At 53.2% G+C, this 17,400-nt stretch overlaps 2 protein-coding genes across 3 annotated transcripts in view; one reads left to right on the top strand and one right to left on the bottom strand.

Moving 5' to 3' along the window:
• Window positions 1-4,045: 4,045 nt before the first annotated feature.
• On the top strand, window positions 4,046-14,080 carry Lzts2 (leucine zipper tumor suppressor 2). Of its 2 annotated transcripts, none has more exons than XM_090346060.1 (5): window positions 4,046-4,136; window positions 9,204-9,653; window positions 11,131-11,784; window positions 12,200-12,451; window positions 13,295-14,080. In XM_090346060.1, exons 2-5 carry the CDS (start codon window positions 9,246-9,248, stop codon window positions 13,976-13,978), a joined length of 1,998 nt encoding a protein of 665 aa, XP_090202186.1. In that variant the 5' UTR covers window positions 4,046-4,136; window positions 9,204-9,245; the 3' UTR covers window positions 13,979-14,080. The 2 variants fall into 2 exon arrangements, with proteins under 2 accessions (XP_090202186.1, XP_090202187.1); XM_090346061.1 differs by lacking the exon at window positions 4,046-4,136 and adding an exon at window positions 6,652-6,768.
• A 102-nt stretch (window positions 14,081-14,182) lies between these two features.
• Window positions 14,183-17,400, bottom strand: part of Pdzd7 (PDZ domain containing 7) — a 17,627-nt gene continuing 14,409 nt past the window's right edge. The window contains exons 14-16 of the mRNA XM_090346058.1: window positions 16,383-16,973; window positions 15,971-16,071; window positions 14,183-15,551 (exon numbers count right to left, since the gene is read on the bottom strand). Coding sequence (XP_090202184.1) covers window positions 15,174-15,551; window positions 15,971-16,071; window positions 16,383-16,973 — 1,070 coding nt within the window. The 3' untranslated portion in view covers window positions 14,183-15,173. The remainder of the gene's footprint in view (window positions 15,552-15,970; window positions 16,072-16,382; window positions 16,974-17,400) is intronic.

Genomic DNA, 17,400 nt, shown 5'->3' with positions numbered 1-17,400 from the left:
GCACAGCCTTTTCTTTTCTTTTTTTTTAAAGCCCTTATTCTAGAGCTTCTTTAGATCTCCTTTGTCCTCAATTGTGGGTCCTTCTCAGTCTAGGGAAAGGTTCAATTTAGCAGCTATTTGAGGACCTACTGTGTGCCTGGCTTTGAAGTCTTGTATAACAGCACTACAAAGACAGATAAGGTTTGTTTTCACAGAACTCAGTTTATGGTAGAAGAGACAAGACAAAGAACAAATAGAGTTTCAGTAATAAAGGCTATGAAGAAAAGTGTTAGCTCATACTTGTAATACTAGCTATTTAGGAGGCTGAGATCTGAGTTCAAAGCCAGCCTGGGCAGAAAAGTCCCTGAGACTCTTATCTCCAATTAAATACCGAATGAGCCAAAGATAAAAGTGGCTAAAATGATAGAGCACTAGCTTTGAGCAAGAAAGCTCAGGGATAGTGTACAGGCTCTTGAGTTCAAGCCCCAGGACATGTACCAAAAAAGAAAAGTATTGGGTGTTGGTGGCTCTTGCCTGAAAACCTAGCTATTCAGAGGCTGAGATCAGAAAAACAAGTTCAAAGCCAATCCAGATAGAAAAGACTCCATCTTCATTTAATTGCCTTGAGTGGTAGAGAGCCAGCCATGAGCAAGCAAGAGCACAAAGCACTGAGTTACGCCCTGGAACAGGCCAAAATAAAATAGTAATGTGATAGAGTGCTTATAGGCTTGTTTAAATAGTCTGAAAAGGTGCCTTTGAAGAAAGCATGGTGTGGCTTGTTGGAGTAAGTCATGTAAGCATCTGGAGAAAAGTTAGTTTCGTATGAGCCTTGAGATGGCAAAATTCCTGAACTTTGGGTTTGAATTGGGGACTTCTGGCTGAAATTCCAGGTGTTAGGCTTATTGGAGCAAAAAGGGAACATGGTGGAGATATCTGCTTTCCACTTTGTGTGTGTGTGTGGGGGTCATGGGGCTTGAATTCTGTGCCTGGGCGCTGTCCCTGAGCTCTTCAGCTCAGGGTTATAGCCTCACCCCTTAAGACATAGTGCCACTTCCCGTTTTCTAGTGATTAATTGGAGGTATGAGTCTGTTCTTCAGTGGCAGGGCTAGCTTTGAGCTGCAATCCTCAGATCTCAGCCTCCTGAGTAGCTAGGATTACAGGCATGAGCCACCAGGCCCAGCTTGCCTTCCACTTTTGTAGAACCTGCTAGCATTGGATCATAGGTGCTTAGCCATGTAACATGGCTTTCCATACAGCCATGGAAGGAAGTTTGGAACCCAGGGTGCCCACCACTTGGGACAGTGGTTCCATATATGTTGTGTCAGACATCTGGAGTTGACTTTTATAGATACTGCCATTTCTAGTTTTTTGAAGAAAAAAACAATTCTCCTACTGCTTTTGTGTGTTTTCTTGTGTGTCCACCAGGTGTCTCCCCAGTCTGTAACTGGATTTCCACTCTGAATTGGTAGTGGGTGGAGCCCTCCCCCACGGCCAGGCTTTCCAGCTTTGAGCTATAATTTCACATCCTACCTTCCCCTCATAGCTTTCCTTGGGCTAGGAGAGACAGGGTGGTGTGTTAACTACATAGTTTTTTGTTTTCGTTTTTTCCCTTAATTCAGGAGCTGGCCTTTAGAGCCTCCTACCTCTGCTACTACTACATGTGTACCATAATGCCCTGCATTTCCCTCTAGTACCTTCTTCCATGTTTTTCTTTAATATATGCCAGAACTCCTGGGGATTTGTTAAGAAAATTATAAACCAAGTTGGTATTCATGGCTGTAGGATTAAGAGTTTGAGGTCAACCTGGGCTATAGCAAGACCTGTTTTGAAAATGGGGGTGGCAAGGGATGTGGCTCAAGTGATAGAGCACTTGCCTAGTAAGTAGGAGGCTCTGAGTTTGAACCCCAGTTCCATAACTAAAAAAGAAAAATGCAGAACCCAAACCTATTTCTGTCCCTTCTGTCCTGCATACACTTCTAATTCCAAAGTTTGAGGAAAGAACCAGGAGTTCTCATTTTAGTAAACTCTGTAACAAACCAAAAAAGATAACCTGCAGATTATGTTTGAATTATTTCCAAATGATGACACTTTGATTTCTTGATATGTTAGTCCCAACTTAACATATTAGGGGAAGAGATGAATGCTAGAAGAATTCTTTTGTTCTGGAAAAGATGAATGTTTACTGCTCTCTCAAAAGCAGGATTACCTTTTCAACTCAACCTGAAGAAGAGGGGCTTGTGGGACACTGTAGAAAGGTCTGCAGTCTTTGAGAAATATAGCCACACATATTTTCTTAAACCTTGGAGCAGAGCTGCTGCAGGACTGTTTTTGATGGGTAAGAACCTGGGGTGGGGGTAGTTCCTCCAGGGCCTGCCTTCTTGGGGGTCTCTCCCAGACTGGCTGGAGCCAGGCCTGTCTAATTCCCACAGTAATCATTCCCAGCCGTTGGCTGCTTCTAGGCCTCATTCAGCATTTGTAATGTGGAAGTCATCCATTCCAGATGTACACCACCAGAAAGTCCTACCTTTAAGGATATGAATTCCACATTCTTCCTAGAATGATGTGTTCAAAAAATCCATTAGGAGTTTCTAGTAGGGAACCTGGTGAGGTTCTAAATCAGGGATAGAGCCAGTCTTGCTTCTCCTTCAAAGTAGACCCTCCCCCACCTTGACTGGCATACTTCAGAATGATTAGGGGAAACTAACAGCCCTCTGCCCTGCTTCCTGCACAAATACATTCCACACCATACCTGCTTTAAATTCCCTGCATCAACCATAGTCCAAAGTGTGCTCCGGTATCCCAAGAACTTAGAGAATAGACTAGAGGAAATCCCTATGTTCTGAATGAGGTCCTTGTGAGCCACTGTTTATGTACCCATCTAACATGGCTTGAAACAAGGGTATGAGAACTGATAATCATGTTCAAATGGTTAAGAATCTATAATCCCTAAAAATCTTTAACTCCCATTTTCTGCATGGGATGCAAGAAATGTTTCTTTCCTCCATTTCTTCCTGCTTTAACCCTCTACATTAAAATCCTTGGTTTAAAAAAAAAAATCTGCGGGGCGGGGAGTTTGGCCTAGTGGTAGAGTGCTTGCCTAACATGCATGAAAACCCAGGTTCAATTCGTTGGTACCACATACATAAAAAAGCCAGAAGTGGTGCTATGGCTCAGGTGGTAGAATTCCAGCCTTGAGAAAGCCCAGGGACAGTACTCAGGCCCTGAGTTCAAGCCAGAACTGGCAAAAAGAAAAAAAAAAAGATCTGCTTGAGAGCTAAGGAAAGGTCTGGCTATGCAGGGTAGGCTTGCATCTTCAACCCTGTCCTCAAGATTGACGATGCATGTGTCATACATACATACATGCTGTACTGGCAGCTCTGGTCCTCCAGCAGCTTCCTCTACAGTGGATAGATGTGAAAAGACACTCAACAGAGACTCTTGCAGCCCAAGGACTCAGGCTGCAAATATGGCCCACATACCTGACTTGGGCCTTTCCAAGGCTGCCTGAAGTGCCAGAGAGAGGCTGAGCCCTTGGTTATCTCCCTGAAGTACAAGCCAACTTCCTGTTTGTGCTTGTGGGTGGGACTTTTATGAGTCCAGCCATGCCCTGTGGGGGGCCAGGACTGGCAAGCCAGCTCACCTGGGTAGACACCTACTTCAGAAGAAAGGGGAGGTACTGGTTCTGCTTGAGCAAACTCAAGCCCAAATCTTTGGGAGTTGGAGAAGGGTGGGGGGGGTCTGTTTTGGTGAAACTGGAGCCCTGTTTGTCTGCTCCTAGGAGTTTCCCCTGTCAGTCTTGAAGGTGAACCAGACTGGTCTCCCCACCGTGGAGAAAAGGACTAGAGCTGAGCTGCTCGGGGCAGCTGGTAGCTAGCTTTTGGCCACGAGCTGCGGCCCCTTCCCAACTCCGGTGAGCTGCGAAGTCACGGGGAAGCCGTGAGCAGGGTACTCCATCGGCTCTTCAGGGGGGAGTGTTGAGCAGACCACTCCCCTCTCCGGGTTTGGGGCGCGGTCTCGGTTGCCCCGCCCCGCTGCACCGCTTCGGACCGGGCAGGCGCTGGGGACCGGGAGCCGGGAGCAGCCCGGGCGGCAGAGTTTTCGCGGAGAAAAAGTGAGCGTGCTGGAGCAGGACCCTGGCAGGGGTGCGGCGACACCGGGTGAGTGGGGGGCGACGGGGTGCACAAACTCTCGCCTTTTCGGAAGTCCGGGGACAACTTTTTGTGTCTGAAAAAAGCTGGGGGTTGGGGTGGGAAGGGACCCCCATTTCGTGGAGCGCTGAGCAGCCCAGCGACCAGAGAAACTTGTCCAGCTAGACCGCCATGCACGCGTGCACCACCCCTCGCACGCCTTTAGGACCCACGTGCTCTAGAAAGGACGCGCCTGGTCCCAGCGGCACGGTCCCCGGCGGCGCGGACCCCGGCGGGCTGGGCTCGGGAAGCCACCCCGTGACTGCCGGCGGGGGCGGGCCGGGTGGGACGCATCTCCGGTTCCTACTTCCCGGCTCCCTGCTTGCAGGTTGAAGACCAAGAGGTAAACAAACGGGCTGCGGAGCGTGTGATTGCTCCGCAGCTTGGTGGAGTGTGCAACCCCTGCCCCACCGCGGGGCAGGGACACCTTTCCCAGGCCAGGACGAATATGCTGGGTCCGGTGCAGGGTTGTATTCCATTTTAAGCTTGGAGCACGGATAAACTCGCACAGGAATGAGAGCACAACGCCCCCTGGAGCCGGGGTGGCTAGAGAGGCCTAGAGAAGGCTGGGCTGGGGTGAGGAGGCTACTCGGACTTCTTACCTTCCAGCTCCAGAGCCCTCATCCCTGAAGGTATTTGGAGGGAGGCCTCTGATAATTGACAGCTGGCCCCATCCTTCGCCCCCAAACCTAGGCAGCAGCTATCTATGAATCCCCATCCTACCACCAACCACCTCCATCCCTGGCAGGACCAAAAGCTACCCCAGTGTACCCCCAATGTAGACACGGGGAGCCAATGTAAGAGGGACCCTCATCCCTCCCCAAAAGGAATACCTAAGAATAAATACTCCTCAGTGCCCCAGGGGGCCAAGGAGGATACCTCTTACCCCCATGAGGGGGCTGCTGCCCAGCTTTTCTCCTTGCCCTGCCCCACCCCCATTCCTACCCCTTCCCCCTCCCCATGCTGAGCCCAGCTGCTGCTGGAGCTTCTGGGCAGGCTGCCAGAAAGGGGAGGAGGCTTTTGGTGCCCTAAGAGGCAGAGATCAGGGCAGATCCAGAGATGGGGGTCTCTACTGGGGAGAGAGACTCTGTCTGTCCTTGTGAGGCTGAGGGTCTGGAATGAGCCTGAGTGGTGGCTAGGCAATGTTTCCCTTTCCAGGGAAAAAGAAAGAAAAACAACCCTTTCCATGGAGCTAAAAATAGAGCTGAGAGCTGGCCAGGCTGTGGCCTGGAAGGGGGGGGAATGCTCCTTCCTGGGGCTGAGCCCAGCTCTGGCAGGCCTTGAGCCTCAGGGGGAGGCTACTGGAGAGAAAGGCTGGCCTTGCCCAGAGGTACAGGCATTAGCTGACCTGACCAGGTCACAGAAAACTCTTCAGGGAAAATGTGATAATTTGTGAAGTGTGTGTGTGTGTGTGTGTGTGTGTGTGTGTGTGTGTGTGTGTGTAATTACCTGTATGACTTTGAAAAGAGGGTTGAGGCTTGAATATTTAAAGTGGTTCTTAAAAGAACAGTTGTGAAAGAGTGCACCACAGGCGTGCACCAGCGAGTGTCTGTGTGTGAGATTTGGCCAAGGAGATTATGAAGGAACATAGAACCACGTGATGGATGAGACTGTGGCTGCCTGAGACAGAATGTGGGAAAGGTCGTGTGGGTGTTAAGATTGTGTTGTTTTCGAAAGGGTTAGAATATTTGTGATTCTGGGAAAGACAATGGGATGTTGTCTGCTCTGTAGGTTTGGACCACTTACCCCAGAGGCTGTTGGGGTGATGCCCTTCTCCGAGCAGATGACTGGGAGGTCAGGCTGGGGAGATCTGAGGCGATCCAGGGACAGGCCTGGGCTTGCAGGCTGAGGACACTAGAGAAGATAAGGGTGCCCGGAGTGGTAGAGGAGGTGTGTGGGGAAAACTGATGGATGGTTTCAGGGACCGCCAGGTGGCGCCGCCCGGGCAAACCTAATGCGCTGCCTCCAAGCCTGGGGGTGGGGCAGGCAGCCACAGATCCTTGGCCCCGACTTGTGCCGGGTCGCGAGGCGTCGGTAGCCGGAGCGGAGAAGCTGACCCTCGGCCTCGTCTCCGGACTGGGAGGCCCGAGTGGGTCTGGCTGGGGGGGGGGCTTCGTTTAAAGAAGGGGAGAGGGGAGGAGCGAGCGCCGCCGCGCCTCGGCCTTTGTGTTTCAACAATGACCAGCTGCTGCTGGCCCCGGGGCCCCAGCTCGGGAAGAGGGTGACCCGCCCTCGGAGTCCCGCTCCGCTCCGAGTACCCCATCCATGAGCACAGGGCTTGGCAGGGGCGGGACCCTGGGCGCCGCCGTGCCAGTGCCTGCGTGCGCCCCAGCCTACACGCGTGACGTGGGGTGCTTGCGCGTGTCTGCGCCCCGGGGCGGGGACGCCCCGCAGACCCTCCCCCGCGCCGCGCGCGCCGCCCACTCGGGCCGGGCGGGGGCTGGCCGGGGCAGGGGGCACCACGGAGGCGGGGCCGGGTCGGGCCAGGCCGCGCTCGCTCCCTCGGAGTGGCCGCGCGTGCGCGCGCGCAGGCTGGAGCGGGTGGCGCGCCTGTGGAGTGCTCGGGGCGGCCCAGGGCTGAGCATGGAGCAACGCGGTGGAGGTGAGGGGGCTGGGGCTTGGGGGCGCCCCAACTTATACACGATGCGGTCCCATAGGGAAGCGGCATTCCACGGTCCCCTCTCCCCCCCCCCCCTGCTTCATGGAGAGGGGTGGTCTCTTGAGGGTCGGAGGGAGGGGGCCCGGCTTCCTGTTGCCAAATAAGAACTCCTGATCCCAGGCTGGCCTTTGGAGTTTGGGGGAAGAGACTTTCCCCAACTCTCCAGTTCCCCATCCTGAGGTCTTTGAGAGTTGGGACCTAGGCGAGGCGCTTTTCTGGCTCTGTCTGAGTCCCCCAGTCCCTTAGCCCACCAAGGTGGGGAAGGCTTTCCTGTATCACAGTGATTCTTCAGGGAGTGCTAGGGAGAGCCAGGGGTTCCCTTTTCCCACAGCCACCAACGCATTCTCAAAATGGAGCCTCTTGCCCCTCCTCTCTCCCGGCTCTTGGAACAGGAGCCAGAGCCAGGCGGGCTAGGCCTGGCCTTCCAGATGCCTAGTTCTCAAGGCCCAGCTTTATATCCGTCTGGATTCGGGGACCCTTAACTGAGTGAGTTCAGCCACCACGGCTTCTGGGTTTCTCGCTGGCTCCTCCTGCCTGAGCTTCCAGGCCTCTCTTTGTCTCTTGTCTTTGGGTCCCTGTCTTTCCTAATCTGTCTGCAACTGCCCTTTCCATTTGGCTCTCACTTTCAGTGCTCTCTGAAGTACGGATTAGAGCCCTTTCCTGTCTTGGCCTCATGCCCTGGAGTAGTGGTCCCTATTAGTTTTATTCAGAGCTGGGACCCCTTGCAGAGGCCTGTGTACCCTACCCAGATCCCACTCCTTCCTCAGTCTGGACTCTGCTTTTCTCAAGTGTCTTGGGTGGACTGAATGGAAGCATAGGCTAGAAGGGGAACAGATGGGGCTCACCTACCCATCCCCCAGAGTGAAAAAGGCCAGGCTTCCACTCACCCAGGTGGCCTTATATGCCTCTCAGCCCCCCTTCTCCCGTAAACACTCACCCTCTACAGATTCTGCCGTACGTTTTCACACACCTTCTGTTCACACACTGGGTGAGATATACGTATCAGAGTTTACACATAAACTCACGTATATGGGTTTACTGTTACATGCACGCATTTTTTTGTCATTGTCACATTCACACACAACAAATTTACTTATGACAAACGCATCTAGAATTTTGTCATCCTTTTTAAAAGTGATCCCTTATTTACACATGGTTTTGTAAAATCTGCGTATCAGAATTTATATGTATATGTGTATGGATGTATTGGCACTTCTGTCCCAACATACATACAGCTCACTCAGACTTACACACACACATTTTCACATACATACATAGTATTCATTTTCAGGCTCCTGAGCGTGTAATCACAGAAAGAAGTAAATGTACAACTCCACTCCCATGAAATTCTCTGTCCACTTCTTGGCCCCTACTCTGCATGATGACTTCAGCAGATGCCGAAGGCCTGGTCATCAGCTGCCTCAGAACTGGGAGGGAGTTCCGGGTGGAGGCCTGCTGTCCCTTTCCAGGAAGGCACAAGGCTAGGGGAGGTGGAGCCCTCTTGTCTTTGGATCCAAGCCAATGAGATCTTGGGGGCAGCCACTGAGAGTGGTGCTGGGCTTCTACCTGCATCCCCTGGGGGCTTCCCTGGGAAGCAGCCTTGCAGGAAGGTTTTAGTGGAGGTCAGAACTCAGATCAGGCAGGGAGCCCTAGCTACAAGTTCTAGGCTTAGGTCCTCTCCCAGCAGGGCAGGGCCAGTGCAGGCTCCCTCAGACCCAACTGATAGGGTGGGTGAAGCTAGGAATTGTCATGGAAACAAGCAGAAGCCTGCATCCTGTGAGGGACAGGAGACTCCCAAGGGCACCTATGGGCTCCTTAAGAGCTGCGGAGTTCCTGTTGGGCCAGCTCCACCCTTGCCGCCTCTCTGTCTGAGAGAAACTGAGGCTCAGAAGTAGGAAGCAGAGCACTGCCTGGCCTTGGCTCTTTGTTCCATAATTACCATCCAAGTTGGTGATTGCATCCCTGACATTACCTCTGTCCAGACTGCCTTGTAATGAGGCTACCTGTCCTAAAAGAATTAGACCTGTGCTGGGAACCTGTAGCTAGGGCTCCCTGCCTGACCTGAGTCCTGACTTCTGTTGAGGGTGTGAGTTTGGGCTTGGGTCTGGGTCTCCACTGCCAAGTGGCCTTGATTAACTACCCAGGCTTCCATCCCCTTTTACTTCTACTTGGTGGAGTCAGTCTTCAGCCCCATCCAGACCACAATTGGGCAGTGGTCCGGGGCCCAGAGAGAATTGAGGTTCATGCCAGTCCCCTTGGTGGGAAATTTTTGAGAGCGATTGAGGCTTGTTCCTGATATTAGGGTGTTGGGCCAGGATGAAGGAGACAGGAGAGGTGTTTGTATAGGCAGGACTCTGACAACACTTCCCTGCTCATAGGTTGCCCCAGAGGCCCCTGGCCAGGCCTGAGCCTCTGCCGCCATGGCTATTGTTCACACGCTGCCGGTACCCCTGGAGCCCACTCCTGAGGCTGCCACCGCCCCGCAAGCTCCAGCCATGGGCAGCGTGAGCAGTCTCATCTCAGGCCGGCCCTGTCCAGGGGGACCAGCTCCTTCTCGCCACCACACTGCTCCTGGGCCCACATTCTTCCGCCAGCAGGATGGACTGCTACGAGGAGGCTATGAGGTTCAGGAGCCACTCTGCCCAGCTGTGCCTCCCAGAAAGGCTGTCCCTACCACCAGCTTTACTTACATCAATGAAGACTTTCGGACAGAGTCACCTCCCAGCCCAAGCAGTGACATTGAGGATACCCGAGAGCAGCGGGCACACAATGCCCACCTCCGAGGCCCCCCACCCAAGCTCATCCCTGTCTCTGGAAAGCTAGAGAAGGTAAGGCTCAGCATCTCTTGGGGTACCTAAGTGGAACCAGTTGCCCCATGGGAAGCTGGAATCTAGAAATTTATAGAGAGGAAAGTTTGTAGAGTCACCAGCCCTGGGCACAAATCCCATATCTACTTCATACTGGCTATGTGACCTCAGGGAAACCATAGAAACTATCTGAGCCCATTTTGGATTTTGTATATAGTCAAAATAAGTAGGCCAGCCTTTATGGGCTCTTGTGAGAACTTAATAATCACACTTAACATAGTACCTTGCAAGTATTCAGTAAATATTAGTAGCTTAACTCAGAAGGCTAAGATTTGAGGATTGAAGTTCAAAGCCAGCCCAAGCACTAAAGAACACGTGAGACTCTTATCTCCAATTAATCACTAGAAAACGGGAAGTGGGGCTGTGGCTCAAGGGATAGGGCGGTAGCCTTGAGCTGAAGAGCTCAGGGACAGCACCCAGGCCCAGAGTTCAAGCCTCATGACGCAAAAAAAAAATTTTGTGTGTGTGTGTGTGTGTAGCTTAAATGCTTACAATACTGGGGCTTGAACTCAGGGTCTTGAGTTCTCCCTTAGTTTTTTTTTTTTTTGGCCAGTCCTGGGCTTGAGCTCAGGGCCTGAGCACTGTCCTTGGACTTTCTCAAGGCTAGATCTCTACCACTTGAGCCTCAGCACCACTTTCGGCTTTTTTTCTATGTATGTGGTACCGAGGAATCGAACCCGGGTCTTCATGCATGCTAGGCAAGCACTTTAACCACTAGGCCAAACTCCCGGCCCCTCCCTTAGTTTTTTGCTCATCACTCAAGACTGACACTCTGCCACTTGGGCCATACCTCCACTTCTGGATTTTGCTGTTAAACAGTCTTCCAGACTTTTCCGACCTGTCTGCTTTAAACCATAATCCACCTGAATAGCTAAGGTTATATATAATTTAGTGTGTGTGTGTGTGTGTGTGTGTATGTATATGTATATGTATACCTACTGGTACTGAGACTTAAACTCAGGGTCCCTTAGTTCTTTTTGCGCAAGGTTAGGATTCTACCACTTGAGCCACAGCTCCAATTCTGGTTCTTTGGTAATTAATTGAAGATAAGAGTTTCAGTGCAGGTATTACTGCCCAGGCTGGCTTTGAGCAATGATCCTCAGATCTTAGCCTCCTGGAGTAGCTAGGATTACAGGTGTGAGCCATCAGTGCCTGACTAGTCTGCAGCTGTTAACTTTAGACAAAGCCTTTAACCTTGCCAAGCCTCCATTTCCTCCTCATATGTAATTTGGAGATTGTGATAATATTTTGCTTGTGTGGCTATTGCAGTGATTAAAAATAGACCTTTTGAATTGTTGGACATAAAACTGAGGAGGCCCTCTGCCAATGATAGCAATTACTTCTGGGGGTTGGGGACCCCACATGGGAAGGCAAGGAATAAATATGATGGCTTTGAAATGCAGGTCATTTCTCAATGTCACATGACACCTTGTTTCAGAACATGGAGAAAATCCTGATTCGCCCAACAGCCTTCAAACCAGTGTTGCCCAAACCTCGAGGGGCACCTACCCTGCCTAGCTTCCTGGGTCCTCGAGCTGCTGGGCTGTCTGGAAGCCAGGGAAGCCTGACACAGCTGTTTGGAGGCCCTGCCTCTTCCTCCTCTTCTTCCTCGTCCTCCTCAGCTGCGGACAAGCCCCTGGTGCTGAGTGGCTGGACCAGCGGCTGCCCCTCGGGGACGCTGTCTGACTCTGGCCGAAATTCACTATCCAGCCTACCTACTTACAGCACCGGGGGCGCTGAGCCAGCCACCAGCTCCCCAGGCGGGCCCTTGTCCTCCCATGGGCGGGGGGCACTGCCTGGGCCAGCTCGAGGGGCCCCTACCGGGCCATCCCATTCAGACAGCGGCCGCTCCTCCTCCAGCAAGAGCACAGGTTCCTTGGGGGGGCGTGTGCCTGGGGGACTCTTGGGCAGCGGTCCTCGGGCTTCCCCTGATAGTTCCTGTGGGGACCGCTCACCCCCGCCACCACCGCCTCCCCCTCCTTCGGAAGAGGCCCTTCTGCACTGTGTTCTGGAAGGCCAGCTTCGAGACCGGGAGGCGGAGCTGCAGCAGCTGCGAGACAGTCTGGATGAGAACGAGGGCGCCACAGGCCAGGTGCCGCCAGGGGCTGTAATGGGGGTGGGGGAGGCATGGGGATAATGTAAGGTCTTTCGGTAGGGGACAGGGTGGGTGGGTGGGCCTGCTCAAAGTGTGACCTCTCCCCTCTGAGCTGTCTGGCTTCATCTGAGAATGTAAAGACACAAACCTAGCACGGCCTTATACCAGGCTTTGGGGGCTTGAGGAAGTTATTTGACCTTACTGATTTTCTGGCTTCACTTAGGAGGATTAAATCAGGCAGAGTATAAAGTGTGTTCAGTATTCTGTGTAAGTGCCTGCTGTTGTCACCACGATCATAACTAGGTTTGTGGGAGCTCTCCTCCTTAGGCCCAGACAGAGGCCACCAGAGCAGTGTGTGTGTGTGGAGGTGGCCAGGGCTGAGGTATGTGGGGGTTCTGCCTTGTCACTCTAGGAATTCCGGCCACGGCACTGGCCCCGAGAACGTGAGGACTGTGCAGCCCAGGCACAGCAGGCTACACAGAGGGCACAGCGGACTCAGCAGCTGCTGCAGCTGCAGGTGTTCCAGCTGCAGCAGGAGAAGCGGCAGTTGCAGGATGACTTTGCACAGCTGCTGCAGGAGCGTGAGCAGCTAGAGCGACGCTGCGCTACCTTTGAACGAGAGCAGCGAGAGCTTGGGCCACGGCTAGAGGAGACCAAGTGGGAGGTGAGCTGGACTGGGAGGGAGGCAGGCAGGAGGGTCACACTGACATACCCTGCAGAGACAGGGCAGCAAGCTTCCCTGGAGGCTTTATCTTTCCTCACCTCTGTGAGATGAGGACCCCTCTGACTTCCTATCTAGGTGAGGGTCTCCTTCCACCCTACCTTAGGTCTCTTAGGTGATCCGGTCTGCTGTCCACATAGCTAGTTGCACTACCTCTTCTACAAGGTAAGTACTACTCTTATCTTCATTTTGCAGGTGAGGAAACTGAAGCCCAGAAAGGTGGGAGCCCAGAATCAAATGTAGTTGCAGTACAAACCCAGGCAGTCTGGCCCTAATGCCCTAGACACTTGGGCACTGCCCTAATTGTGCCCACTCCCACACACCTGCCACCACCCATCCCCAGAGCCAAGTGGTATGCTTCCCCAGGACTTCATGATTCTTTGACAACACCATCTCTGAAAAAGATCCAGTTGTGTTCTCTTTTGTTTTTTATATTTATTCATTTTGTCCTGTTTACTGGGGCTTGACCTCAGAGCATAGGAGCTGTATCTTAAGCTTTTTGTTGTTGTTATTTAAGGTTGGCACTCCACCACTCGAGCCACAGCCCTATTTCTGGCTGGTTAAGAGGCTTTTGGAGATAAGAGGCTCACAAACTTTCCTGCCTAGCTTGGCTTCAAACCATGATCCTCAGATCTCCGTCTCCTGTGTAGCTAGGATTACTGTATGGCTGGATATGTCACTAGGGTTACCCATCTCTGTAAAATTCTCCTGCCCAGCATGATGCCCAAGGCTCAACCTGTCAGAGAACTCTTCTCACCATCCTTTCTAACCATCTTTCATCTCTAGGTGTGCCAGAAATCTGGTGAAATCTCTCTACTGAAGCAGCAGCTGAAGGAGTCTCAGGCAGAGCTGGTTCAGAAGGGCAGCGAGCTGGTGGCTCTGCGAGTAGCCCTGCGAGAGGCCCGGGCTGCCCTGCGTGTCAGCGAGGGCCGGGCAAGGGGTCTGCAGGAGGCAGCCCGTGCCCGGGAGCTTGAGCTGGAGAGCTGTTCCCAGGAGCTACAGCGGCACCGCCAGGAGGCTGAGCGGCTTCGGGAGAAAGCTGGCCAGTTGGACACTGAGGCAGCCGGACTCCGGGAGCCTCCTGTGCCATCCGCCGCTGCTGACCCATTTCTCCTGGCAGAGAGTGATGAGGCCAAGGTGCAGCGGGCAGCAGCTGGGGCAGGGGGTAGCCTGAGGGCGCAGGTGGAAAGGCTGCGCACAGAGCTGCAGCGGGAACGGAGGCGAGGTGAAGAGCAGCGGGACAGCTTTGAGGGGGAGCGGCTGGCCTGGCAAGCTGAGAAGGAGCAGGTGATCCGTTACCAGAAGCAACTGCAACACAACTACATCCAGATGTATCGGCGCAACCGGCAGCTGGAGCAGGAGTTGCAGCAGCTCAGCCTGGAGTTAGAGGCTCGTGAGCTTGCTGACCTGGGCCTGGCGGAGCCCACCCCCTGCATCTGCCTAGAGGAGATCACCGCCACAGAAATCTAGTTTCATCTCCACCAGGAGCACAGCCCAAGACGGTGGGAGCCGTAAGTCCACTCAGGCCCCAATTGAGCATCCCCCTAAATTGAGTTCCAGAGCCACTCATCCCCTAGGATGCAGGCCTTTGGGCCTCTGCCAAGCATTCAAGTGACCCTGTGACTTGATCATATCCCTTGAAGGCCCGTTGTTCACTGCTACCCACAAGTTCCTAGCTACTCTGCCCATCACTCCTCTGATGCTGCCATTGCCACTGCTAGCCATTTGCCCGCCCTTCCTAGCCAAGGGAGCTAGGAAGAGGAAGGGGCTCCCCCGTCTCCACATTCCCTTTCTCCCAAAGCTAGAGAGAGCCAGATGGCACCAGCTGCTCCCGATGTGCCTGCCCCTGCCCTGCCTGTGTTGGAGACCAGGGCCGGGAGTGGGAGTGATCCCCATATCCCAGCTCTGCAGCCTTTGTCCTGGGCTCAGGGGGCTGAAGTCAGACCAAAGGAAGAACTCAGCAATGTCTTGTTTATTTGTATTTGTGACCAAGCAGACCCACCCAACACCCAGGTTTATGGCCTCGTTTTCACTTGTATATTTTTCACTGTAAATTTCTTGTACAAACACAAAGAAAACATTAAAAAAATTGTTTTTAAAAAAGGCGAACATCTGGGTAAATATATGGTGGGTGAGTCTGTTAGACTGGAGAATTCCTTCATTTGCTTCCTTTCATATGGGGTAGGGGGCTGGTGACAGGACAAATGACCTCAAAGTTTGAGGTCATAGTGGACCTCAGAATTATTATGAATTATTTCTCGGTGTTTGAGGAAACTAGTAGAAGTTTTCCATCATCCCATACATTGCTGCTGGAGGCGACATGTGCAGAGCCCTTGAAGGCTCTGAATCTTTGTTTCAATGGGAGAACAGGAAGCATGAGAAGCTCCAAACCTTGGAATGCTCAGCCTCTTCTTATCTGAAAGGTTTGAGGAGCAAGGAGTACACTTGACACAGAGTGCCTGCTAGCACATTGTTCAGGGACCCCACGCTTATCTTGAAAGGGCAGAGCCTGACAGCTGGGAGGGAAGAAAGTGGGACGATCTGAGTGTGGAGCGCCAGGTAGGCAGGGCATGCCAGGACTGAGCGGTGCCCTGAGTCCCTAGGACATTCACAGGAGAGAACCTATAGACGGCAGGAGGACCCGAGATCAAGTGGGACAATCAGGTCAGTGGGGAAGGTCCTGGGGATGGTTGAGTGGGTTGGGGCTAGGGTTAGGGTGAAGGGTTGGAGAAGGGACAGGGTTGGAGCTCTTCAGGAGGCTGGCCTGGGTCTGGTCATTTCCAGGAGCTTCTGGGAGCTGGTGGGATGGAAGTAGAGCAGCATCAAGGGATCCTTGTACAGAGCAATGGTCTGCAAGGCACCTATCTGTGATGGCTGAGGGGTCCGAGGATAAGGGCTGTTGGCCAGGTCCCGGAACCCTGACCACGAGTTCCATGGGTTCCCGAGCCTTGTTCCGATAAGCCCGACGTATGGTGTCCACTGCTCTCAGGTGAGTTACTTGTTCCAGGCTCTCTCCGTCCACTGCCACAAGCTCAAAGCCAGCCTGGAACAGGGTGTGATAATCAGCTCACCCTTCTCATCTTCACCACTCAACCTTCAGGGATGGCCTCTCACCTCCACCAGCTAAGTCATTCCTCCCTCTTCGGAGTGCTGGAGATGGACAATAGGACTTTTGTGCCTGGAGCTGATGGGGGCAGGGTGGGGCACAGACAATGGCCCTTTGTCCCTTGGGGCTCAGAGGTGGAACAGGATGGGCTGTCCTCAGGCCCAGGCTAGCACTGGGGATGGAGGAGTCTCCTCTAGGCCTGCTCATCCTACTTATACTGACCCCACTACCCCCAAGCCGCCTCCCACAACTAGTCCTGTGTCCGGACATGTCCGGCTGGAAGGTAAGCTTGGAGCAGCCCACACCCAGCCAGACTTCAGCTCTGGGGTTTAGCAGTGGCCTGGAGCTTCACCTACCTGCAAGGCCCCACTGAGGAAGGCAGCTCCCCCTGGGAAGATCTTCTCTATCTTCACCATGGGCTGCACCTTGGACTCTATGCCCCCAGAAATGCTGATGCCTGGGAATGGCCAGAAGCACAGAGTGATAACCCATGCTCCCCCTCCACCCCCCTGCCAAATTCTAAGTTCCCAGGAGAATCCTGGATTGCTATATCCAAGGTCAGGGCCCACAACATATTTCAAAACCTGGGTTTCTAGCCTCAACTCCCAAATCTTCCAAATCCCAACTGTCCCCAAACTAGATTTCCTCCCAGCTATGTATCTCAGTCATTCCAGATCGGTTTTCCTGGGCGCAGACCTGATATCGAACCCACCAACTTCACTTAAACCCAGGAGCCCACCTTTCCTTACCCAGTTCCACCGGACTTACCTAAGGACTGCTTCATCTTAGATAGTGTGACAGTCCTCAGCTCTCCCGTGGGGACCTTTGTGGCCTTTGCCTCAGCTGTCCCACCAGTTCCATTTTCTGAGGGTCCTGGCCTGGCCCCCACCTTGACTGACTGTCCATCCAGAGGTCGTGGCAGGGGAGGCCGGGCCTTCCGAGGCTTGTGACAGCGCCCATTGATGGCGCTGGAGTTGGAAATGGGCGCTGGGGATGGGGAGCGCCTAGGCCCTGGGGATTTGCCTCGGCTACGGCTGCGACTGCGACTGCAACTCTGGGCTGGGGCCTGGCCCTGGCTCTGCGGAAGTTCCTCTTGGCTCAGGGGTTCTGTCAACAGCCAGTTAGGCTTGGGGGGCCGGGGGGCCACTGGGGGTGGCTGAGGAGGAGGTGTGCGTGCACTTCGGCTTGAGGTGAAGGCATCTACTGGCACATCTTGTAAAGGAGGGATCCCTTTACGATGGTGGCGGGGAGCAGAGGCACTCAGAGAAACCTTGAGGTCCCCCAGCCTGTCCCTCAGCTCTCCATCATCATCTTCTGAGAAGCCATTCACAGGTAGAAGATAGAAACCTCCACGGCTGTCTGGGAAACAGGGAAAGGTCAGGTGGCCCCTCCTCACCCCAGCCTAGATTATTTTCTAGTCTTGCTGGGGTTTTTGTGGGGCTAGGGTTTGTGACAGTGGGACCTGGTTTGCTCGGGCCTATTTTAATGTGTCCCTCTATAAAAGACATTGCCCATAGAAGGTAGACAAAACTCAGTGGTTATAGGATCTTATACTGTCATATAGTTGTACTCCCCCCCCCCCTTTTTTTGTGCCTGTCCTGGGGCTTAAACTCATGGCTTGGGTGTTGTCTTTGAGCTTCTTTCGATTCACTTGAGCCATAGCTCCATTTCCTGTTTTGTTTTTTTGTGGATTTTTTGGGGTAGTTTAATGGAGATAAGAGTCTGACAAACTTTCCTGCCCAGGCTGGCTTTGAACTTTAATCCTCAGATCTCAGCCTCCTTAGGG

The sequence above is a fragment of the Megascapheus bottae genome, chromosome 15, assembly GCF_031878675.1.
Source record: "Megascapheus bottae isolate mThoBot1 chromosome 15, mThoBot2.hap1, whole genome shotgun sequence".
Classification (NCBI taxonomy): domain Eukaryota; kingdom Metazoa; phylum Chordata; class Mammalia; order Rodentia; family Geomyidae; genus Megascapheus; species Megascapheus bottae.
This window is presented reverse-complemented; position numbering and strand designations above follow the sequence as displayed.